Source organism: Erithacus rubecula, assembly GCF_903797595.1.
Source record: "Erithacus rubecula genome assembly, chromosome: 4".
Classification (NCBI taxonomy): Eukaryota; Metazoa; Chordata; class Aves; order Passeriformes; family Muscicapidae; genus Erithacus; species Erithacus rubecula.
The window spans coordinates 62089756-62114527 of NC_136686.1; the positions used below are offsets into that span (position 1 = coordinate 62089756).

General features: G+C 42.2%; 2 protein-coding genes across 4 annotated transcripts in view; one reads left to right on the forward strand and one right to left on the reverse strand.

Annotated features, from left to right (window-relative positions):
• DCLRE1C (DNA cross-link repair 1C) overlaps window positions 1-24772 on the forward strand; it is a 119394-nt gene that overhangs the window by 2227 nt on the left and 92395 nt on the right. For 2 of the 3 annotated variants that reach the window (XM_079304356.1, XM_079304355.1), the window contains 13 exons: window positions 186-237; window positions 1862-1946; window positions 3004-3063; window positions 3726-3781; window positions 3860-3961; window positions 4215-4287; window positions 4449-4589; window positions 5114-5215; window positions 5808-5944; window positions 6108-6162; window positions 7721-7809; window positions 8652-8752; window positions 9230-12607. In XM_079304356.1, the coding sequence (XP_079160482.1) occupies window positions 191-237; window positions 1862-1946; window positions 3004-3063; window positions 3726-3781; window positions 3860-3961; window positions 4215-4287; window positions 4449-4589; window positions 5114-5215; window positions 5808-5944; window positions 6108-6162; window positions 7721-7809; window positions 8652-8752; window positions 9230-10209 (2028 nt within the window). In that variant the 5' untranslated portion in view covers window positions 186-190 and the 3' untranslated portion in view covers window positions 10210-12607. The remainder of the gene's footprint in view (window positions 1-185; window positions 238-1861; window positions 1947-3003; window positions 3064-3725; window positions 3782-3859; window positions 3962-4214; window positions 4288-4448; window positions 4590-5113; window positions 5216-5807; window positions 5945-6107; window positions 6163-7720; window positions 7810-8651; window positions 8753-9229; window positions 12608-24772) is intronic. The other variant, XM_079304357.1, reaches the window with a different exon arrangement.
• SUV39H2 (SUV39H2 histone lysine methyltransferase) lies at window positions 10249-23825 on the reverse strand. The gene is made up of 6 exons (XM_079304368.1): window positions 23683-23825; window positions 22560-22705; window positions 20928-21599; window positions 18882-19028; window positions 17607-17736; window positions 10249-16257 (listed from the first exon to the last, which is right to left on the reverse strand). The coding sequence occupies exons 1-6, from the start codon at window positions 23699-23701 to the stop codon at window positions 16148-16150; spliced, it is 1224 nt and encodes a 407-aa protein (XP_079160494.1). The 5' UTR covers window positions 23702-23825; the 3' UTR covers window positions 10249-16147.

Consider the following 24772-nt stretch of genomic DNA (forward strand, 5'->3'; position numbering starts at 1 on the left):
CCCGCCGGGCTCCCCCGCCCTCTGTCCGTCTGTCCGTCCCCCCGCCGTCTGTCCGTCCCCCACCGTGTGTCCGTCCCCCCGCCGTCTGTCCGTCCCCCCGCCGTCTGTCCGCCCCACCACGTGCGCCCCCCGGCGCCGTCCCCGCCCCGCGTGTCCCCGGGCTGACCCCCTGCTTCTCTCCCCAGATCACATGAAGGGGCTGCGGGCCACCGCCCTGAAGAGGAGGCTGGAGGGCAGGTACGGGCTGGCGGCGGGGCGGCCTCGGGGAGCGGCTGGTCCAATCCACTGCTCAAAAACAGCGCGAAGAGCTGCCATGATGCCATGATGGGGATGGGACAGGGACATCTCCCAACAGACCGGGTCGCTCCAAGGCCCCGTCCTACCTGGCCTCGAGCTCTTCCAGGGATGGGGCATCCACGACTTCTTTGGGCGATTTGTTCCAGTGCCTCACTACCCTCACTCATTTTTAAACACTTCTTCCTTGCATCTCATCTAGACCTCCCCCCTTTCAATTTGAAGTCAGCCCCCCCCTCCTTTGTCCACACCATATCCTTGTGGAAAGTCCCTATCTGTGATTCTTAAAAGCCCCCTTTAAGTACCAAGTGGTAGTAGAAATGTCTCCCCCAGAATTTTCTCTTCTCTAGGCTGAAGAACCCCGGCTATCTCAGCCTGCCTTCATAGCAGAGGTGCTGCAGTCCTCGCTGTGCTGGGTCCCCAGAGCTGGATGCAGCACTGCAGGTGGGGCTCACAGGAGCAGAGGGGCAGAATGCCCTGCCTTGTCCTGCTGCCCACACTGCAGGATAAGATTGGCTTTCTGGGCTGCAAATGCAACCCAAACACTGCTGGCTCAGTCCAGCCTCCTATCCATCAGTACCCCAAAGTCTTCTGCAGGGGTAACTCATTTATCCCATTATTTAACCCGTTTATCCCTCAGTCTGTTTTGATGCCAGGGGGTGCCCAGACTCGGGTACACTTGGCCTTGTTGAACCCCATGACGTTCATGAGGCACTCTCTGTTATTCCCAGGAAGTGCTGGTACACAGTGCTGTGCCTGTGCACTCAAGGGGCCAGCTGTGCTCTCTGAGGTCTATAAGCAAGCAGGTAGCCAGCTGTTTGAGGGGAGACAGTTATCCCTCTGGCCAGCATCTGTGAGACTTTTCTGGGTACTGTGTCCAGTCCCAGGCTCCTCTGGATGATAAATTGGTAGGTGTTTTGGTCAGCATCATGCTGGTCTGGGGCCAGGACCATGTGATGTGTAAGGAGAGGCTGAGAGCTGGATATCCTCAGCCTTAGCAGTAGGAGACAATCATGTATCAGTGTTTGCAGGATAGAGGAGATGGAGCCAGACTTTTCATAAAAGTGCACAAAGAAAGGGCAAGGGACACCTTTTTCACCATGAGGATGATCAAATGTGGCAATGGGAGGTTGTGGACCAGTTCCTAGGCTCCCTTTGATTTATTAGGGTAGATATTGCATCTGCTCTGATGCAAGCAGAGAATCTCTTTGCTCATCAGGTCTCTGTGCATGAGCTCAGGCTTCATAAGGAGTGTTTTGTGTTCTGCTGTGTGCTGACTGTCCCAAGTGCCATGTGCAGGGGTATAGAAACAAGATTGGTCATGCCCTTGTACCACACACTGCCTTTGTGCCTGCACAAAACTGTGCTGGCAGGGGCACACAGGGGTAGCTTTGAGTTTGCAGTGCTGAAGAGAAGCCTGCAGGCTTCCAGCTCTGCAGGTCTCCTCACATGAGAGGATTCTGAGTGCAGGGTTTGATGTACTGGGTGCCAGGTGCTGATGTGTCGTTAGATTGTTCCTTGTATCTACTTTAAAAAACACTTATCTGTGTTTTTTGTCTCCTCACAGCTTGAAAGTTAAACTATACTGCTCACCAGTAACTAAGGAATTGTTGTTGACTAACTGGAAATACAAGTTTTGGGAGAATCATATTGTGAGTTTGTGTTTATTTTGAAAATAGCACTTTCCAAGCAGTGATTCTCAGAAAAAAAGCAGCTCTCTCCTCTCCAGGAGTGTCTAAATATTGGTGTTGATACAGTGTTTCAGGGCTTAAGTACTTCCAACAACGTGCCTTTCCAGCTGCTTGCTATGTGGGATTGGTTTATTGCTGTTCATTATTTATTTATTTTCCCCCCCACAATTTTTTTTTTTATTTTCTCTCAGCTTCAGCTTTACATGACCTTCATCTTTTCATTGATCATTTGTACATCTGAATTTGCATTAATTTCCTTACCTGTTCATGTCTCTTTGCTTCTGTCCTTTATTTCTCTTTTGCTTCATTTAAAGTCTCTTACTGCTTGGAGTTGATATAATCTGAAGTTATATGATTTTTCTTTTGCTTTTTGGAAAATGGACTATGACATGAAGTTTGAGTATAAAATCGCTGAAAAACTTAATGAATTTACATGATTTCCAGTGTTTGGAGCCAGACTGCAAGGGATCAGTGTTATGTACAGGTGTGACTTGAAGTTATTGCCTTCCCTTTGCAGATTCAGGCATTATGAAATTGAACATGAAGTTTTTTCAGAAATAAAAATAATTATCTCTGCACAAACACAGGAATACATGCTCCCAGTGATTTGTGGACTCTGCTTCTGGTTACAGAGGGCAGTGGAGAGTGCTGCAGCACAGAGCTGTGATAGCAAGATCCACTGCTGTGGGATTGGGTTTTGCAGTTATCCAAAAATAAAGCATGTGTTGCATCCAGAGGAACAAGAGCTGTTGCTGATAGAAGTCCAACATGTTCTAACTTTTTTAGGCATGCACACCTTGGTTGAGATATCTCTATTTATTTTTTAGATAACTTGTAGGAAAATTTATTCCACTGGAAATGGAAATTTATGACTTACAATGGGAAAATAAGTTTAATTTCACAGGCTTAGCATTAGCCATGGTGAGTGCTAGAGATGTCTGCATCATGAATACTGAGACATAAACATGAAACAGAATCCTCAGTAAATCCTATAATGCAATTGATCATTTTCTTACAGGTTGCATTGGAAGTTGAAACTCCAACTCAGATTTCTTTAGAAGATGAAACATCTGGTGAGGTAAGTTACAGGAGAAAAAAATTCATGTGTTAATCATGGACAGTAATGCTGTTTACATCAGCACAGGAAACACAGCTGCAGCATCCAAAGTGCACAAGCTATTTTTAAAATGTATGTGCCCCCTCCTCTCCTGTAGTGACAGAAAAAAGGGTGATAGTTTTAAACTAAAAAAGGGTTGATTCAGACTATATATAAGAAAGAAGAATTTTACATTGAGGATAGTTAAACACTGGAACAGGTTGCCCAGAGATGTGGTGGATACTTCCCTGGAAACATTCAAAGTCAGGATGAAGCTCTGAGCAGTCTGATTTAATTGAAGATGTTCTTGCTTATTGCAGGGGAGTTGGACTGGATGAACTTTAAAGGTCCCTTCCAACCCAAACTATTCTGTGATTCTGTACTTGCTCACCAAGGAAGTAAAACTGTCTTGTGTCCTACTTGCTTTATAAGCATCAAACAATACTTGGTCCTCTCTTCTGCCATTACAGGATGGTGGTTGCTCTTTAGTGGTTGCTGCAGTGTGAAGAGACTCTCTGGTTTTTAAAAGCAATGCTAAATGCTGCAGGAGGCTGTGGGGAGTAATACATTGCTCTCACTGTGCTGACAAAAGTACTGGTGGTACTTACTTCAATGGGAAAATAATGCTAACCCCTCTCTTCCAGAAAGAAGATGTAGTGGTGACACTTCTGCCAGCTGGTCACTGTCCAGGTTCAGTCATGTATGTCCTTTCAAAACTTTAAATGTTTCACCACCTGCAATTTAATGTGGAGTTTGACCCAAGTGTTGCTGCCTGCAGGTTTCTGTTTGAAGGTGAGAATGGCACTGTGTTGTACACAGGGGATTTCAGGCTTGCAAAAGGAGAAGCAGCCAGAATGGAACTTTTGCATTCAGGGACCAGGTGAGCTATTTGTAGGATATAAAAAGAGCAGAAGATCATATGGCATGGACAATTTGGCTAGGTATTCATTATCTTTTCCTCCTTTTTTTATTCTGGATTAAATATAATTGCAATACTGCAGTTACAAGCCCCCTTTGATGTATTCTTTGTAATTAAGTGGTGGAATTACCTCCTTTTGAAGAGAAAGGAAGTGGTGTTGTATCTTAGCACTGTGATGCAATGTTTATTCTGATATCACATTTCTGTCCTCCAGGGTAAAAGACATCCAGAGTGTGTATTTGGACACTACTTTTTGTGACCCCAAATTTTATCACATACCAAGCCGGGTAAGTCTACTAAATTTTTAAGAAGAAAGCCTCTTAAAACAATTAATTAACTAGTCTTTTGTTAGGTAAGCCTAGCAAGGCAATGACATTTTTCTTTACTAAATCACAGCACTTTGGAAGTACCTTCCAAGATGATTGACAGCATTTTCTACACTTTTCAGGAGGAATGTTTAAATGGGATCTTGGAGTTAGTAAGGAGCTGGACCTCACTGTCTCGTAATCATGTTGTGTGGCTGAACTGCAAAGCTGCTTATGGATATGAGTATTTATTCATAAACCTCAGCGAGGAACTCGGAATCAAGGTAATGTTTCTCTAATTGTTGCTTAGGGACAGATCCTCACTAATGACTGTGGCCAACACTGAGCTGGCAGTGGCTGCTCAGAGGGCTGCTCTAGGTCATATTTATGCCTGTTTCATTAGCTTCCCTGAAAAAGTGCAGTTGTGCTCAAAATGAGGTAACTAGTTGACTTCAGTCTGGAACATTTGGACTTTCCAAAGAGAAGTCAAAAGCCAGTTTTCAAGCTCAGTGTTTACCTTATTCTCTTTTATTTTGTGAATTATAAAAGTCATTTGAATACAACATTAATAGTCAGTATGTACTCATTTTCTCATGAATATTCATCCTTCTTCAGTATAGGTGGTATGTTCTAATTTTTCTAAATGTCCAAGTTTTGGCTGACACATCTCTGCTTGGACATTATTTGGAGTAATAATTTAAGTGCCTGCCAGCACTTGGGGAGAGCAGGATCACATCTATTTAGCTGTTCCAGCTGCAGTCTGCAAAACACATTGAACTAATAAAAAGTAAACTGTGTCTTTCTCTAGGTGCACATGAACAAACTTGATATGTTCAGGAACATGCCAGAAATCCTGTGCCATGTCACCACAGACCAACACACGCAGATTCACGCCTGTCGACATCCTCGGGTGCGTTTGTTCTGCAAAGCCTCCCCTGACTTGGCTGGGAAGGTGTGGTGATGTTTGGGGGCTGTTGAGTGAATGAACATTACTGAGATGGTTGCTTAATGTAAAGAAGAGTGAAAACCGTAGTTAGTGGGTTGAAGTTGTTTGTTTCAAAAAGGGAAAATACATGAGATTAAGCCTAGAAGTAATTTATTTGTATTTGAAGACTGAAAATTGAGTTTTTAAGTGAAGTAAGACAAGCAGCAGAGTAGATCAATTAGCTATTACCCATTTCAGTGTATCAAAAGCAGCTCAGATGGTACCTGCTGCAGCCATGCACTGTGTGGTTTTAGAGTGTGGCCATCCATTTCCAGGGTGTCTGTCAGGCTGGAGGCTCCAGCTTGGTGGAACACAGGTAGAACCTGAGATGGCACACTGGGGCATTGGTCTCTCTGACTGATTTGCTTTGCCAGCTGCACTAAAGAACCAAGGTGTGACAGGGTCTTTCAAGAGAATTAGAAGTGGGAGACGAACTCAGTTTGACTAGATACTATGCTGCTTAATTTCTGTGTAAAAAAAAGGTCACTGTTGAACTTAATTTATATCCATTGGACAGGATGATGACTGCTTCCGAGGGAACAGACTGCCCTGTGGCATGACTTGCCTCAATGGAGCTCCCCTACACATAATCAGCATCAAACCCTCCACAATGTGGTTTGGGGAAAGGAGAAAGAAAACTAGTGTAATAGTGAGGTGAGCATTTGGGCCACACAGAAACCTGTTGTTTCAGGTTTGATTCTTGCCTGATAACTGTATAATTGAATCTCAGAATGGACTTTAAGAAAAGGTTATGCTGGTCTGTTGACCACAGATGAAGGGCAGTTATCTAATTTCTGTGTCTCTTCTGTTTTTTTAGGACTGGGGAGAGAACATACAGAGCTTGTTTCTCTTTCCACTCTTCATACAGTGAGGTTTGTATACTTGTAGTACTGAGTATACATTGATTAAGAAAATGTAAAAGAGTTTTGATTATTCTGGAGTGGGTGACATGACTTGTCATAATAAGAAAAAATCCTGTCAGTAATAAGATGTAAGGAGATAGGAAGTTCTGAGTGCTGAAGACAGAGAAAGTTGTTTTGATATAGATGCAGAGGAACTTGTTAAAGTAGGGCAGGATTACAAGCCTATTTCCTGTTCTCTGTTTTCAATGTATAGGTCACTTCTACAATTGTTTTGACTGCCTTTCTATTTTAGATTATTGTGTAACTATGCAGTGCTTAAAGCATGGAGTTTTATTTTACAATACTTTGTTTATCTGCTGTGATTCAGATTTGGGTAGGTTTGCCTTCTTTTCTCAGCCCACACATTTAAACCAAATTTTCTCACATTCTGACTGCTGCTCTTTCCCCTTTTCTTGTGTTAAAAGGCTGAAAGGAAATTGGTCATGGCAGCATCCTTCCCACAATCACACTTTCACTTAACATGACTCGATACATCTCTAAAAAATCTACTTTCTGCTAAGAAACTGAACTGAAACTGGATCAGTGCTAACAATGAACTGTCACAAAGTCTTGCACTACAGAATGGAGGAAGGCAGTACTCTTTTTAAGATCCTGATTAAGTTTAAATTTGCTCTGCCATGCAGAATTTTAAATGGAGGTCCCAGTGTGGAATTTGCTGGTGGAATATGGGGGGTAGTGTAACTCTAACACTCTCACCTCCACATGCAAAAATAGATGGGCCCTTGTCTTGATTTGAGACAATTTAAATGAGTTGCCTCCCTTTACGGGTTCTACTAAACCCACCAACAAGGAAAGAACAGTAGATGAAAGTGAAAAAATAACAGTTTCCTAATAAGTGCAACAGCAACAAACAAAAAAATAACAGTAAATGACTGCTAGATACAAAATTGCAATAACATTATGGGTCACCCCAGGAGGGACCTGCTGTCTGTAGGGATAGCAATGTAATCTGCAACCTGCTAGTGTTTCTAGTGCTCAGCACTAAAAAAGCCTCAGCAGGAGTGTCCCAAACCAGACACATTTCTTCAAGAAATTTACTGGAGATCATCTAGAAGACAACAGAGTAAAGTTTGGAAAAAAAGTGTGTTTTGTCATAACGGGCTTTTACAAGGTACTTTAGGAGAGACTTTAGAAATAGAAAGGAATACCTGAACTGCATAACTGGAGTCTTGAACTTCATTTAGAAAAATGCGTATTTGAAAAGATCAGCAGCAGTAAGGACAGGGAAGCACTGGATCACATTGCAGGTCTGCCCAGCCTTTTTTTCCAGAGATAGTGATGGTCTGTGTAGTAATTGATAATGGCAGTGATGTTTTTGGGTGAGGCTGAGTTCTCAGCATCCTTTCAGGGCTGTTTCCTTGTTCCAGAGATACCCACTTTGACAGTCATGGGCTATGTTGGTCTTTACTAGTAGTACTTTTGGATGTGCTTGCATCAGTGCTGCCTTTAAGTGAAATCTTAACTGTTGATGTAATTTGTTAAATTGCTGTTTCTTTTCTTTATTCAGATCAAAGATTTCCTGAGCTATATCTGTCCTGTGAATGTGTATCCCAGTGTACTGCCAGTGGGTGGGACAGAGGACAAAGTTATGGAAATGTAAGTGACAAGTGGCTGCTGGAGGGAGGTGATCCAAACTCTGTTCATGTAAGGACAATTCCCCTCCTGAATCCCAGCCTCTCAGTAGGGCCACTGCCTTTTACTTTACTTGTCTGATAATTCAGACTTTTTTCTATATTCAGTCCCCCAGACTTGGGCTTTCTGAAGCAGCTGTGTATGTTGAGCTGAGTCTGAGTTTGTATTCTACTTCTAGCTCTGTGTAGGGGTTTTTCTGCTGGTAAACTCTGGGAGAAAAATGAATACAGAGTCATCTCACTGTGTTCTGTGACCCCTTTCTATTTGTCATTGCTATTTCTCAGAAGTTTCTTGTAAAGATGCTTTCTCTGGGGATTTGAACTCCCCCTGCACAGCATCAGAGGCCAGTTCTGTGCTGCTGTAGATGTTGGCAGCTTAAAAAATGCCCTCAGGGAACAGGAGAGCTGTGGTGTCTCTTAGTCTGGACAGAACAGATTCCTGTTCCTTTTCTCTTTCCTCCTTAGTAAGAAAGTAGACTTCCACTTAATAATCACTGAATAAAACTGTAGTCAGATTTTGAACCCTGGCAGCTTGTCTCCTGTAAGGAAGGAACTATGTGATAGTTTCCAAAAAATGTAGATGTTTAAAATCTATTGAAAAGATAGATTTCTTCCTTTCAGCTGTCAAAGCTCACCAGTGAATCAAGGACTTTGCCCTAGGTATTGCTGCCTTTGCTTTACCATTTTTACTGCAGTGCCTGTGAAAGGCATGGAGCAGTGTACTTAAAACAAATTAAAGGATTTACTTTTACTCCTGAAAGCATCTGCTGAGTTCTAAATATTAAGTGCTTTTCTCATTCCCTTCAGATTAAAGCCATTATGCAGGTCATACAGGAGAATTGTGGAACCCAGGTACAAGCCCTTAGGAACACTGAAGAGAGCCCTCAAGAGAGAATTATCTGATACAGGTAAAGGTGCTGCTGCTACTGTGCCTTAAATGCAAGTCTGAGACTAAGCAAGGTGCCAAAAGCTTTGGTGTTCACCACAGTTTGTGTGTGTATTCCAATCAACAGCTGGAAAGGAGAAACAGAGATTACATGAACCTAGGTATTAGGAGGGTGAGAGAGCACTAATTGTGTAAAAACACACTTGTTTGCCACTAAAAATGTACTTAATGCTCAATAGCCCTGTAAATTTTTGTATGGACTTCCTTCCTTCAGTCCTAGGCCAGCTCTAGGGAAGCTTGTTCTAACTGTTGCTGTGAGGTATTGAGCTAGACAAGGCAAGGCAAACACTGCCAGTATCATCCTGCAAAATCTCCAGCTCAGTTAAAGAACATTCTCCTCAATTTATACTAAATTAATTTTTATTAAATCTTTGCTCTCAACAAAATTTTAGCAGAGATGTGAACTTTTCTTAGCGATTTTTTGTTTGTTTCTTGCCAGATGAAGATGATCTCTTTGATTCAGAATTAATTTCTTCAAGGCCTAAGATTCTAAAACAGCAGAAAGGGGAGAGCATGCCCTCCAGCACAGGACAGTCTGAAAATTCTGAAGGAAATATTAATGAGAGCACAGAAACTTACAAAGGGACCACAACTTACACCTCTCTCAAGGTAGACTTCGTGGACTGTGAGGAATCAAATGATGATGACGATGAAGATGATGAAGAATCTGAAAAAAATACAGTTCAATTTCTTCCACATGAGCCAGATGCCACTTCCACAGCCAATTTCAATGGAGTAACTAGTGACCAGCAGGAGTCTAATGCCAATGTCCCTTGCTGGGATGAATTTTTTATGGGTAATAAGCTAGAAGAAAGCTCTGAAAATGAGGACAACATTCCATCTTCAGCAGATGCTGGTGGGTCCCAGTCACTCTTCAGTGATTCAGATGGAGTAAGTGACTCAACACACATCTCCTCCCAGAATTCTTCTCAGTCAACACACATATCAGAGCAGGGGAGCCAGGGCTGGGATAGCCAAATGGACACAGTGCTCATCACCTCCCAGGAGAGAAGTGCCCTGGACCTCAACAGAGGTGGGAGCAGAGCAGTGGTTCCTGTGCTGCAGGAGAGTCCCAGGGACACTCAGCTGGACAGCAGCAGGGACAAGTCACCAGGTCAGAACAGACCTTGTGCTCATGATGGTGCCTGTGGCTTGAAAAGTAAAGGCTGTGAGAAAGCTGCAGAAGAGAGCACTGCCCACATTCAGGATGTGCTGGTGGAAATAAGTGACAGCTCCAGGACTCCTGACCTGGAGCTGAGGAGGGACTCCCAGAGCTCCTCTGACTTTGAAATTCCCTTGACTCCTGATGCTGAAGCACCTCAGCCAGATAAGCTGCATCATTTATACAAGAAGCTTGCAGCAGGTGAAAACATAATTAATGAGAAAAAAAATCTCCTGAGAACAGGTATAACTGATTAACATCAGTGATAATACCCAGCATGTCTATTAATACCTGAATTCTTTTTCCTGTGGGTTACTGTCTGCAGCTATGTTGAGCCATACTTTATTCAGAAACATGCTACTGTCAGAACTAGGAATGTGTAGCCTGTGTATGTTTAATATTCCTTCCATGAAATACTGAAAAGGAAGTATTCAGAAAGCATTGCCAGGAGGGACAGTACAAGCCTTCTACCTCCCAAGGTTCAATTCTCCAGCACTGTAAGTAGACAAAAAATGGACCAGACAAAACTAAGATTAGGACACTAAATGTAATTTAGTGTTTATCATGAGCTCTAAGAGTTTGCCTTTGTAATGTGATCTCAGGTTTTAATAAAATAGCACACTATTAACAGTGGGGAGGAACACCTAAGAATGACCATGCAAACAAGGCAGTTGTAGTTTGGCTTTAATCACTATTACTGTTGTTTATCATTATTATAAAAATTTAATCAGTACTCACTGCAGTTATTTTTATTTAAAAATAACTGAAGAACAGATTAGAGAATTACTGAAGTTGTGAGGGGGTTTTAATTTGTTTTAAATCAAATTGTTCATTTCGAAAAGTCTCTCTTTACACTGAGCTTTAACTCCTGAGTTAGGTACTGCAGACTGCTTTACCTCTCCACTTACTGCAAATAACTTGTCATCACTTCCTCTTTGTTCTGGTTTGTTCTGAATTGTTCTTCAGAAATACTTAAAATCCTGTGGTTCCCAAGTTACCAACCCTGTCCTGCTCTGGCAGGTAACAGCCACAGAAGAAAACTTGTTATCCCAGACAGGCTCTTGAGCTACAAAACTTCACCTCCTCTGCAATATTCTGTAGACTTCACTGTTTTAAATCAAGACAATATATTCTCCATGCATGTGTGCCATCATAACTCTCTGCCAAAATTCTTAGCTTCTAACATAGAAATGTAATTCAGGTTTCCCCTAAACTGGAGTGCCTAGGAAATATCCAAACCACAGAAGTAATCTAAAAATCCCTGTGGTTTGCCATCTCTGGTCTTTAAGACCCAAAGAATTAAACATACTTTAGCACAACATCTCTCCCCTCTGAGTGTGCCTTCAGTTGTTGTGCCACGTTTAGTGACATGTGAATGTTCAACCAATCAGCATTCTGCCAAAGGGAACATACACAGGAGGGACAAAGCATTGTCATAATCTATATTAAAGGTCCATATATTTCTCTACTGTTACCTTTCCTGCTGCTTGTGGGATTTGTTAACCTAATTTCCATATGGGATCTACTAATTTTGGGTTTTTTTAGCAAGCCTGAATGAGTGGAACTGCTGTTGGAACTACCTCTGCAAATAAAGTCAGAGAAAACAAAACTTTTCTGTTGGCTCATTTCATATCTGATAACTGTGCATGTAAGTTCAGAGCTGCCCTTAGCAGGATGCTCAAATATACATGAATCCAGTGTGTTCAGGCAAGTGTAAATTTATACCAGTTCTCACCAGCCCTAAACTGAAAACACATCATTTCCTCATGGTCCCTCTGCTGGAGTCCTTATAGTCCTAGAAAATTTGGGTACAGGCCAGGAATTAAGAGGTTGCTGTCTTAAAGCAAATTCTACTGCTACAAATAATTTTGATAGGCTAATTTTTTAAAAAAGAAAAAGACAACAACAAAATAAAAACTAAATTTAATTTATTTTATCAAAAACTATAGGAAGATAGCAATACTAGAGATGACACAGTATGAAAAGAAAATGTTCCTGAGCTCACAAACTGCATATTCTAGTACAGTTTTTAAAACATACATTAAAAATAACCAAAAGATTGACTTAACTTGGAGATTAAATAAATAGACAATAGCTTTTCTTATAAGTGATCTTGCAGCTTCAGTTTTGCTACCAAAAAATAAAAATGAAACCAACAAAAAAAGAACAGCTGGAGGACAGGTCACAGGTCACCAGCCCCCAAGAAGTGCATACACACAACTGAACTGGTGACTTTGACTATGCCAACAGACCACAAAGCAAAACTAAGGCAGAAGCTGGGCTGGTTTAGCTTCCCTAAGAAATTGAAAACAGCTTTTCTTGTTTTTAAAATCCATTTCCAGTTTGGCAATTTTCTGCCAAACTCGTACAAACTGTAAAAGGAGTTTTAAAAGTGACACAGTGTCCCATCAAGCTAATTCACTGACTGCAATCCACATACACTAAGAATATGTAAATATAAAATACTGTTCAAGGCTCTTATGTTGGAAACTGGATCCATGGATTTCCTTCAAATAAATACAAAATACTGCTACCTCCCAGAACAGAAATTAATGGTTCTTTATTTATGGCAGAAGATAACACACAGATCCTTAACAAACAGTCCAGTGCTGGTGATATTCTCTGCCTCTGGAAAAGGCAAGACACTGCACTCCAGTTAAAACGCATCAAGTTGCAGTATTTGAATGAATGTGGGCAGGGGCAGAGGCGGAGCCTGGGGCTGCTCAGGAACGGGCTCTTGCCGCAGCCGCTCCTCCTGCGGGGACAGCGCAGGCTGCAGAGGAGTAAAGAGCTGCAGACTGCAGGCTCCATCCACGTGGAATGCACTGCTCATTTGAGCTACATGCAAGAGAAAGCACTAATGACTCCAAACAATGCAAGATATCTAGAGTTTGCTGCCATTAAAGGTCCACATTCCACTTAAAACTTCAAATTAAAAAAACCATACATTAGAGATATGGCATGGTAGAAACTAACAACATTTAGCATTTAGCAACCGTGTGGATACAGGTGAGCCTGATCATATTAAATACTTTTAAATCTAAGCAAACTTTCTCCTATTCATTAAACAATATAAAGTCTCTATTTCAACGTGTATCTCTGTATTGTAGATTACAAAACTCACACAGCATTTCCAGTGGCCCATGCTCTTCACCAAAAGTGTAAAATTGATTTTGGCTAGTAGCATATAAAATATCATTTGCTACCAAAGAGCCAGATCTTCAGTACAAATGCAACTGTGCTTCTTAAGGAACAACCTTGAAACGCTCTTTTTGAAGTGCTAGTAATTAACATGGAGTTTAAGGCATTTTCTAACAAATTAAGTAAACAGTTACATGCTGGGTACTTGACTTCATTCACCTGAGCCAACAGCTGTGCACCTTATAAAGGTAACTAGCTGACTTATGATTCATAGCCAGCATCCAGCTATGGAGCATCCATTTATGGAGCAACATTGCTCTGCCTGACCCTGTCAACATTTACATGACTTGTAAGCAATATGCAAGTTTTACAAGCTCTGAATCCGTGAGAAAAAAGCATATGGATCATCCCTAGAGCATGGACCTTGGCTGTAACTCATCACCCACCTCAACTGCTCTTCTGTGGTTCTGAAGACAAGCAAAACTTAGGAATAGATTGAGACAACTTTAAGATGATCAGGGAAAAAAAAGATGACTCAAGCAGCTGAAGAACAGCACATTTCTCAGCCTTTACATTCAAGAACATCTTACAAATGTCTACAGCAAATGGGTGTACTCACCCCTAGACTAACTTCACTGAAGTTAACATTTTTGCAACCAGAAAATACAGGCCTAGTATCTTAGAAGTCGGTCACTAGGTAAAAAAGACACAGTATGTAAAAATTTAACCAAAACCAGTTGTGAATTTACATCAATCCCAGGGCTCTTCTGCACCTAACAGATAACAGAACTTATCTCCAGAATGCATTGGCTTTGTTAGACAATGGGCTGCTCTCCTTAACCTTTTGCTATCTATTTCCAAACTGTAGCCAGCAACTTGTTTCAGCCATGGCTGCCAAATTTCTGCAATGAAAACAAACAGTTAATGTTACTTCCTACAATTCCACATTTACAAATGCTCTGTGGAACTGCAGTCCTCCTATACAGTCCTAACTAAATATCAGAGCATAACAACTGAAAAAGTTCTACGTAACATCAGTTAAGAAGATCAAGTTTTACATTTGGGATCTGTTAATACCAATTACAGAATTCAATTAGGCTGGAAAAGGTTTTTGAGGTCATCAAGTCCAACCTACGACCAAACACCACCTTGTCAACCAGACCATGGCACTGAGTGCCATGTCTATGCTTTTTTTAAACACCTTCAGGATGTTCCTCTCTGAGCAGCCCATTCCAGTGTCCAATCAACCCTTCTGTGAAGAAATTTTTCCTAATGTCCAACCTAACCAGCTTGAGGCTATGTTTCTTCATCCTATTGCTGGTTCCCTGGATACTGACCCTCACCTGGCTACACCCTTTTATCAGGGAGTTGCAGAGAATGATAAGGTCAGCCCTGGGCCTCCTTTTCTCCAGGTAAATGACAGAGTGGCTTGGTGAGCTCATCTGCCAGCTCCCTTATCACCCAAGGATGGATTCCATCTGGTCCCATGGACTCAAGAGCATCTAAGTGACTCAGCAGGTCTCTAACCACTTCCTCCTGGATTACAGGGGAACTATCCTACTCCCCATGCCTGTCTACCAGCTCAGGAATCAGCTGCCCTGAGGACAGCACAGCTGCCTTAACGCTGAAAACTGAGGCAAAGGAGGTGGCAAGTACCTCGTTAAACACCTCAGCCTTTTCCCCATCCTTGGCAACCATATTCCCCAGTCATGTCCAATAAAGAATGGAGGTTTTCCTTGCCCCTTCTTTTGCTATTAATTATCTTAAAAACATTTTACATGCCTTAAAGAAGTGGCCAGGTTAAGTTTTAATTGAGCTTTGGTTTTCTTTCTGCAATTACTTCCCTTGCATGGAGTTCCTTGGACATTTTACAATTCACACTCTTCTGAGCTTTTATTTACACACTGGCTCTCCTTAATCCATCATCCTGGTGCCATAACTGTTATTGCTAAGATCTTCAAGCTTTTTTTTACATAAAAAAAATGCAAAAGAAGTGCCAACTAAGATTTAAAATTAAAATCTAATGCTTCCTGACTTCTCAAGGTGTAGAAAACATGTAGCATCACTTCATCCTGCTGGAATCAGTTCCTGAAGGCCTGTGGCTGAGAGCTCACACTTGAATGTCTGTGACAATGAACATGGGTCAGCAAGAGGGCCAACCCTGACCTGGGGAGCATCAGACACAGCATCAGCAGCTGGGCAAGGGAGGGGATCATCCTGCTCTGCTCTGCCCTGAGGAGGCCTCATCTCAAGTGCTAGGGTCAGTTTTGGGCATCACAATATAAAAAAAAGACATTGAAACATTAGAGGGCATCTAAAGCAGGCCACAAGGATGGTGAAGGTTCTGAAGGGAAACTTTGAGGAGCAGCTGAGGTCACTTGGTCTGTTCAGCCTGCAGAAGTTGAGGCTGAGGGGAGACCTCACTGAGCTCTTCAACATCCTCACAAGGGGAAGCAGAGGGGCAGGAACCTCTCTGTTCACTCTGGTGACCAGTGACAAGACTTGAGGAAACAGCCTGAAGCTGAGTCATGGGAGGTTTAGGTTGGATATTAGGAAAAGGTTTTTTACCCAGAAGATGGTTGGGCACTGGAACAGGCTCCCCAGGGGTGTGGTTACTGCACCAAGCCTGGCAGAGTTCAAGAAGTGTTTGGACTCTGCTCTCAGCACAGGGTGTGACTCTTGGGGATGTCCTGTGCAGGACTAAGAAATGGACATGATGACCTTTGAGGGTCCCTTCCAAACCAGCTCATTCTGTGATTTGACGAATATCCAAATCAAGGTACGTTTTAGAGATTTTTTTGCGTACATTTGACGGCTTCCTAATCAACTGCTCGAGAAAATTGAATTTTTGATCCCTCCATTATCAGTTTTATATTGGCTTGAAACTCTACAGTCTCTTTCTTTGGCCAATGCCATTTCAATTACACAATACCTTGTTTTTGCCATCCTTATTTACATTAGATGTAAGAATACTTGAATATATATGTGAAAGAAGAGTCCTCTTCAAACACATCAAAAAAAGAACAAACTATTTGTGACTTTGGATACCAGAACTCAATTGAGATAACCTCTGCAACACACGGCTCCACATTTACAGACAGTTCTGATCCTCTTTTTGGATGGGCTAAGACCTTCAGCAGAGTCTGAAGTCAGATCTATTGAACCTGCAACACAGATGAACACAAGTAAGGAAGTTCTAAAAGACAGATCAAGATCATGCCCAGTATTCAAACAGCTTGTAAAGGCCTTCTAAAAGAGCTGTGTGTGAAGCTGTACTCATGACACCTTTGCTACAGCTGATTTTGCAATACCTGGCATACACATCAGAATCCAAAGCTCGGACTCAAGCTTTGAACCCCCCCAGGTATCCACACAGATCAGCTGAGAGTGCAGCTGGCCTTCAATGTCAGTGTCTTAAACAGAGAGAAAGAGGAGTTTTAAGGTTCAAGATCAATTTGGCAGTGTCAGTGGTTTAAGCCCAGCTGGCAATGAAACAGCACACAGACGTTCACTTATATCCCAGCGGAGCAGGGAGGAGAAACAAAATTAAAACTTGTAGGTTGGGATTAGAACAGTTTTAAAATTGAAAAAGCAAAATATTGTAATAATGATGATATTCTGATTATGCTGATGTTGATTATTGTTAGTTGTAGTAGTAGTAGTAAAAGAAAAAAACAAACATGAGTGATGCACATACAGTTGCTTACCTATAGCTCATTGATGCCTAGAGGCCATCCCTGAACTCTGATCATCCCCTTCTGGATATCTCCCCAGTTTCTATACTGGGTATGACATTCTCTGGCATGGAATACCCCTTTGACCAGTTCATCTGTCTATGCTCTCTCCCAGCTTTCTTTTTTACATTGTTTTGTCTACCTCCTCACTGGTAAAGTATGTGACACATAAAAGTTCTTAAGAAAAACATCACTTAGCAACAACCAAGACATCAGTGAGTTATCAGCATTATTCTCATACTGAATCTAAAACACAGCACAGTAGCAGCTAAGAAAAATAAATTAACTCTATCCCAGCTGAAACAGCTGTTCCATTCACAACTGAGGCCTACAGACACCAGAACTAAAAGAGAAACCTATGGTACCTCATGCTCTGAGTTGTTACAACTGCCTTATTATCTCTCTTAGCAACTATCACTAACAGACTCCCTAGAAAGTAGTTTACCTGAAATGCCAATTTGAATAAAGGAAAGCTTTGTTTGCAGGCAGCCTGAGCATTCCTTTAAGCATTCCTGGGACAAAGCTTCAAAATCATTTACTTCACCAGACAATCCTTGATGTGCTAGGAGCACTGAAGGAGGCAATGCACTAGAAATGTAGGCAAAAGCTTCTGGGTGTGCTCTTCTCTGCACTACACATCACAAGCAATGACTGTTCTGAAAGCCAGAGCTATGTTATAAAAAGCTGTGCCTGAGCTGAAATGCTACCATCATTCAGGCTGCAGTAAAACCCACCAGCACCCCAAAACTCCCACAAGAACCATGTTAAAACATGCAGACCTTTCATCTGATAGTCAAAGGTTAGCTCTTCTCCAGCCTTGATGGTTCGGGTAGAGAACAGCGCTATTCGAGGAAGACGCAAGTCGAGGTTATCAATGAACACGTTGAAGACTTGAAGATTTGGATCACACTGTAAGCAAAAATTAATGCAGTTTCTGTTTAGAAAAATTAGCATTTAATTTCACTGGAGTGTTTAAGTAAACCAAGGTCTCAGCAAAGAAAAAATGGGCTCTTGTCTCACTGACAGAAGTCTGTAATTAAGCTATCTTCTGAAATCAACAAATTGAAATAATGTTCCAGGAGAACATGATTTGTAGTCAGATTCAAGTCCTTCCTGGAAGGCACAATGTGCAGACTACACTAATATGCAACAACTTATAAAAAAGTAGCACCTGCAAAGGTGACAACAAAAATGGCGACAAAATAATTAGAGCTACATTCAGAGGCCACAGAGCTACATTCAGAGTATGTACCAACAAAAGCCATAAAAAGAATTAAAGTTGAAAAAAAACTAAAAACAATCTAGTGTTTCAAGCCTCACAGACTTCACTAAGCTGATGCTTAAGCATTGCTTCCAGGCCAGAGATAACATCTCCATACCATGCATGAATTTCTACTCTAAACTGCAAACCTGCTTGGCTTCTGAATTCCCTGCCACAGTCTGGTGCTAGGAGGAGGGAGAAGGTCACTAAGCTAGAACTAAAAACCACTTCCTCATTTTCTCTGGATTAAGTGTCAGAAGTCAGTAGTACCTGAGACTGTTAAACTCTGAATGCTTTTTTGTTCTTTAACAGTGAAATAAATCACACATTAAAGTATCATAAGTGAAGTTACAGACATTTAACTCTACACTGAGGACTGAGAAATTCAGAGTAACATTCCATCCTGCCTGACTACACAATAACACATAAGTTCCTGTCATCTTTGACTCCTGGCTAATTTTATTAAGGACCTGTCACATGTTAAATACTTCATTAATTAACACACCCAAACTAACCCTATTTTGGTTGCATAGAATCAGTTGATTCAGTGAAAATGCCAGTCCTATAGGATGTCCACTTCAGGCAGCATCTCTCCCCCAGATTTTTGTAGGCAGTCTCAATCCAAGTAAGGCCAAGTATTCTGTTCTATTTATTATATCATCTGATTAACTGGACTGAAGCAAAATACTCCAGAAAAACTGTGACTACAGTAAGGAAATGTTTACAGTAGAAGACATTCCTAGTATAATTAGGATAATTCTCCAAATTCTTAGTATACAAAACAAGGTCTTACACTGTGGTTCACAAAGTGGGACACATTTCCATATCGAGCTGCATCTACTGTAAATTCATCTGAGTCATAGTCCAAATCAAACAAGTATGTATTTCCCTGGTTGTCATAGAGCTGGCCTCGCCTCTCTGCTTCCTCACTTGTAATCACCTAAAAAAAGGGAAAAAAAAGGAAAAAAGAAACCTGCATCATCTTATTAACTATTACTAAATCAAAACAAAAATCAAAATCCAGTTAGAAAAATACTTAGTAAAAAATACCACAATAAGTTTTTGATGTTGAAATAGCATTCCATCTAATGAATTAAGAATACGTAAGAGTACATACAGCTGAACTAATTATTTTTGATTGATGCTTCTCTGGATGCAATTTGTCTACAGCTGATGCACAGCACTACCTTGTCTCTGGGGGGAAAAACATATCAGCACCCTCCATTAATAGTTTTGATGATGACAATACAAGAGATTGTTTTTACCTGAAGTTACTATTACACACAGGTTTTCCATTAGACTCGGAAAGTCTCGTTTACTTCACATAAAAGCAAGATTCAACCTTTTCCCTTTGCACATGAAGATCAACAGGCATCAGTCTTTAAAACTCAGCCACATTTACAGCCCAATATTCATTTCCTCTCTTCCCAGAAGCATCTCTTCCTGCTATTTTTGACTGTAATGAAAGATCCTATTCATGTCAGCTCAGACAGACATCACAAAGCTCAAGCTATTCAATTAGCCAAGTGTGTCACTGCTGAGAGATGAAGCAGCTTAAACAACTTCATCTGCAGCCTATCATATTAAACACATTCTGTTGTGCAGATTCAGCAAAGAAATCATAATGTGGCAGCAAGAGAGATATAAAATGTGATGGAATTGGACAACAAACCCCTCTAAAATCTGATAGATGAGATTTGAGAACTCAGCAGTAGATATTGAGTAGATTCAGGTGAAACAGTAAATACACAATTTTTCCCTTAAGCAACAAAATTACATAATCACCTTTCTGCATTAACAGAGATATTTGGAATGTCTGACCTTTTGTACATTTAAAGGAAATAGATAAACATGTGAAGTTAGAAGCTTCGGGGCAGGAAGCATGGAGGAAATCTACTTAAGAGCATAAACATTGTATAAAGGAACAGAAGGAAATACTTTGAGCCAACACAGTAGCAAGGCAGATTTGTGGTAAAAATGCAACTGTAACAGAGAGGCTGCCAGGAACTGCTGGCGTGAAGAGCCCTGGAACGGAGCAGAAGCTGAACCACACAAACCCAGGGCAATACAAAAATCTCAAGAGTAACTCAAGGCCTGTATTTTATAACATAAAAGTTCTCTTTGAAACAGTATGAGATTGAATAAACAGATAATGTCCGTACTATGGGTCTTATTCTTGCTGTTAATCAGAAGCAATAAATAGGTTTGGAAATACTACTTTAGAAGTTCAGACAAAATAGAAAAGGAACTGAAAGACTGTGCCAGGATTTTCTAACAACTGTGTTTTGAGAATGGCAAAAACTACAAAAAAGATGATCAGGGAAGAAGGAAGAATATTATTTCCATAAAAAAATTAAGGACATGCCTTTAGAAATAATATTAGGGCAGGTATCTAAATTAATTCTTTAATGCCATATGAGATCAATATTCTCTTTACTTTTGACCTTTTACAACTGCTCTGGAATGAAGGAATGTTGTAGGCAACAAAATTTTGTTGTTGACTTGAATGTCCCTTTATCTCTCTACTCAAAAACAGACTGTAGTAGAACCACAAAATATCCTGAATTGGAAGAGTCCCACAAGGATCACTGAGTCCTAGCCCTGCCCAGGACACGTTCAGGAATCACACCATGTGCCTGAGAGCATTGTCCAAACACTCCATGAACTCTGTCAGGCTTGGTGCTGTGATCACCTCCCTGGAGAGCCTGCTCCAGTGCCTCACCACCCTCTGGGTGAAGAAGTCCAGAAGTGTTAAAGCAGATAGAAAGCTCATTAAGATTTTATCTATCATTTCCTTGATTGTAAGTAAATCACCCATACAAGATAAATACATACCTACCTCTCCAACATATTCCATCACAAAACTGTTGGTTTTAATTTTCTGGAGGGTTTTTACTCCCCAGCCACGGCCATTGTTGGTTCTGAAGATGCAGAGGGAATATGGTGTCCCTTTCTGTACAATCCTATTCAGGCAGTCAGGCCCACACCTACAATATGAATTACACTCATAGATGGGCAAGCCAGGCTGGATTTTCAATTTCTTCCGTTTATTGTAAGCCAAAATAAACCCAGCCTCCTTTGGACAGCACTTCTCAGCAGGGCAGTCAGCACATTCACAGCCAGTTGTTATTCCATTGAGCACATTTATTCCTGGAGCAGGTTTATACTCATTTATGTAGTAGAAATCTAAAGGAGGGCCTTCAAGATCCACAGTATTTTCTACCAGAATCATTGCTTTGTGATTCTTTTTCCTGTTGAGTTCTTCTTTCCACCTCTGCAGAGCTATTCTTTGTTTAGCCTTCTTTACAATATAATCTGAAATTGCAGGTTTCAAAGTTTTAACATGGTTTCTCACTTTCATTGCTTTGCTTTCTCTCCTTCTAGACAAGTATTCATTCTTGTCTTTAAGAAAGTTCTGAATAAGCAGAGGGCAGTTCAGATGTTTCCGAGGTTCCCAAGTATTTGAAGATTCTGGCCATCCTTTCCATTTCACAAGATAGTATGCTTTGCCCTTGAAATACAGAAACAGATAGAGATTTAGCCAGAGTCCATGTTGCTGAAATCCATCATCACAGAGCACACAGACAAACACAAAAGCTCTGGACTTAAGGATCAGCACACAGGACAGAAGGCCTTGATATCTCCATCAAAATTACAGCTGGGGAGAAAGAGAAAAAACAGGTTTTTTGTTTGCAAATTAAGTTACAGCACAACTTTGTATACTTTATAAATAGTCTCTAGGGGCAAAGAAATTCAGAAGTTGGGATGAACTCTGATGGCTAAAGGCATACCTGGAGGAGGAGGCTAGTTTGTCAAGGCAGGTGGTAAGTTATGCTAACTTGCTGTATGACTCGTATGCACAAGCAGAATGCAGTCGTATCACATACAGAACAAAAAAAATAAATCCAAAATTTAGCAAAAAAAAAGTCTAAAACCCACTATTGGTCATATCAACCATCCTCCCAGAACAGTAATTATTTTAATACATGTAATATTGTATTTAAAATGAAGCAGCATATATTTTTTACTTATTGAAAAAGGACAAATAACTGTAACAAGGACAAATCCTGAGACTGAATTTCACAGAAATCTATTTGCAGTACATGGCCCTAATTCTTCATTAAACAGACTAAAAGGATCAAGAGAGAGATACACTTGGTTGTCTGCAAATAAAGGAGAGGCATCATAATTCATACTGAGCTACCACCCTAAAACATCAGATATGCAAAAGTGAAACATTTCATATTCTAACATGTCTGTAATTTCAGGAAAAGATCTTCCTTCCACATAGTGAAAGTAGCAGTTTACACTGCTTTCTGTTTACAGTTCAAAGTTTAAAATATATCCAACTTGATGCCAGAGAAAGCTTTGTCCTCACTGCCTGCTGCTTTATATTACAAGCAAAACTACCTTTGGCTGGCTTCTGAATTTCAGTTGAAAGAGTGATCAAATTGGTCTGTGTTTATCTTACCTCTTCTACCTTGTAGTCACACAAATATTCCACCTCATAACTCTTTAGACTCCTGTTGGTGATTCCAATGGATTTACATGTGAGATTTTCCTTCCTACATAATTCTTGGAGGGTCTCAAGTGAAGCTAGACATGGCACATACCAGGCTACAATAAGAAAATTAGTAAAGAATCCTATTTAATGTCTCAGCTAAATAGAAATCATTATGCCTCATCCCAGAGTCCCCACATTACCATTTTTGACAGCAGTCCATGAGTCTCTTGTTCAACTGCAGCGTCTCCAACTCAACCCTTCTCTAACGGGTCAAGTGAAACATGTTAATGATTCCCTCCCTGCACCTTTATTCTGTACAGAATGAACACTTAAAAAAACCCCAATAAATATTTTGGAGAGCAGAGACTTCCACAGATGAAATATACACTAAGCACCGAGCAATTTTTCTATAATTACAGCATCGCATAAGTGAACTACGGCAAGCAGGAAACCTCCATTCTTTAACAAGACCGCCAAATTTCTGTAGTCAAGCGCAACTGAGCACTGGCGATGCAACCATGGTGACTGCACGAGGAGACGGAGACCCACAGCCCTGATGCCGAAGGATGGCGGATCAGGAGGATCCAGGCGGATCGGAGGGACGAGACGCTCGGCAGGGAGCCGGGGCCCGGGAAGCGCGGGCAGCAAGGGCTGGATGGAGGCAGAGCGGCCGCCGCGGCCGCAGGGCCGGGCCCGCCTCCCCCGCGCTCTCCCGCGCACAGGGCTCGGGAGGGGGCGGCGGAGCCTTTCCCGCGGCCGCCCCGCGCTCCAGCGCCTCTCCCCGCGTCCCACCCCCGCTCCAAGATCACCCCAGGCACCTCCCGCCCTCCTCCCACAGCTTCCCCGGGACAGCGGGCAGGAGCCGCCGCCCTTGCCTCCGCCGCGCCGCGGGTCTGTGGGCAGGGGCGGTGGGAACGGTCCTGATATCGCCGAGAACGAGCGGGAGCCTCCTCGCCCGTCCTCCCCCCCAGCCCGGGTCCCGGAGCAGGGCGGGCAGAGCCCGGGGGGCAGCAGAGCCCCGGGGGGCAGCAGAGCCCCGGGGGGCAGCAGAGCCCCGGGCCGCGCCGTCCCCAGCCCGCTCTCCCCTCACCTCCTCGCCAGCCCTCCATGTTGGTGGGGGCCGAACTGGCTCCGCCCCTGCCGGAAGGAGAGGGCGGCCCCGCCCGCCGCCCCTTTGCCGCTCTGCCGTGAGGGGCCCGCGGCGGGACGGGCCCGGCAGAGCGGGAACAGGCCGGACAGCGGCGCCCACTTAGAGCCATTGCTCTTTTGTTCTCTTAGAGCTCTGCAGTGCCGGGGGAGGGACGGGGAAGCGCGAAGCAGCTTATTTCCCGAGGCCCTGCAGAACTGAAAAGAACGCCGGAGAAATGGTCCCGGCACTATTCACCGTCATCCCACCTCACTCGTCCTATGAGGCGTTTATTATTAACGTAGCTTTCACAGAATCATATAATCGATCAGTTTAGAAAAGGCCTCGACCGTAAAGTCCAGCCTATGCCCAGCCACCATCATGGCCCTGAGTGCCGCGTCCAGGCTTTGGTCAAACACCTCCAGAACAGCGGCTCCGCCACCGCCTGGGCAGCCCATTGCAACAAACAATTACCTAAAATGCCAAGAAATTCCTGCCCAACCCAAACCTCCCCTGCCACAGTTTACAAGTCGGCAACCTCTCACCCTGCGGGGCCCTTTCTCCCGGGCAGCCACGGACATGAAGGCTCCTTTCAGGTGATTGTTAAAGAGGTTTTCAAGTTTGCTTCAAACCCCAGGTAATGGAATACAACCCGTTAGAAATGCCAGACAGGTATCCCTTGCTCTATGTTCTCTAATTATTCAGGCTCTTCTGTGATACTTTCAGAATTTTACAAGGTATCACACAGCTGTAAGCACTCAACTGTTGTCCCTTAACTGAACTTTAGGCTCATATTCCTCATATTCCATAACCACACTTGCCTGCTCCATCTCATTATTGAAAAAAACCTGCCAGCTAATACCCAGACAAAAGTATGATAATACAGACTTAAAACAGTGCTACACAAAATGGAGATTGCCAAGGATCGACATAAAAAAATTATTTTTTAATAACATATAAATAAGCACACTTAACTCTTACATTTCTCAGGTAATATCACAAAACCATTTTACAGAAAAAAATCTGGAAAAACAATTCACCTGCTCGAGAGGCC

What these genes read in the sequence shown, in the direction of transcription:
- SUV39H2 (XM_079304368.1), bottom strand. An exon ending in TGATGGAATATGTTGGAGAG is followed by an intron (nt 19,029 to 20,927) that starts GTAGGTATGTAT and finishes CCCTTTTTTTAG; the next exon opens with GTGATTACAAGTGAGGAAGC. An exon ending in CTTTGACTATCAGATGAAAG is followed by an intron (nt 16,258 to 17,606) that starts GTCTGCATGTTT and finishes TCTGTGTTGCAG; the next exon opens with GTTCAATAGATCTGACTTCA.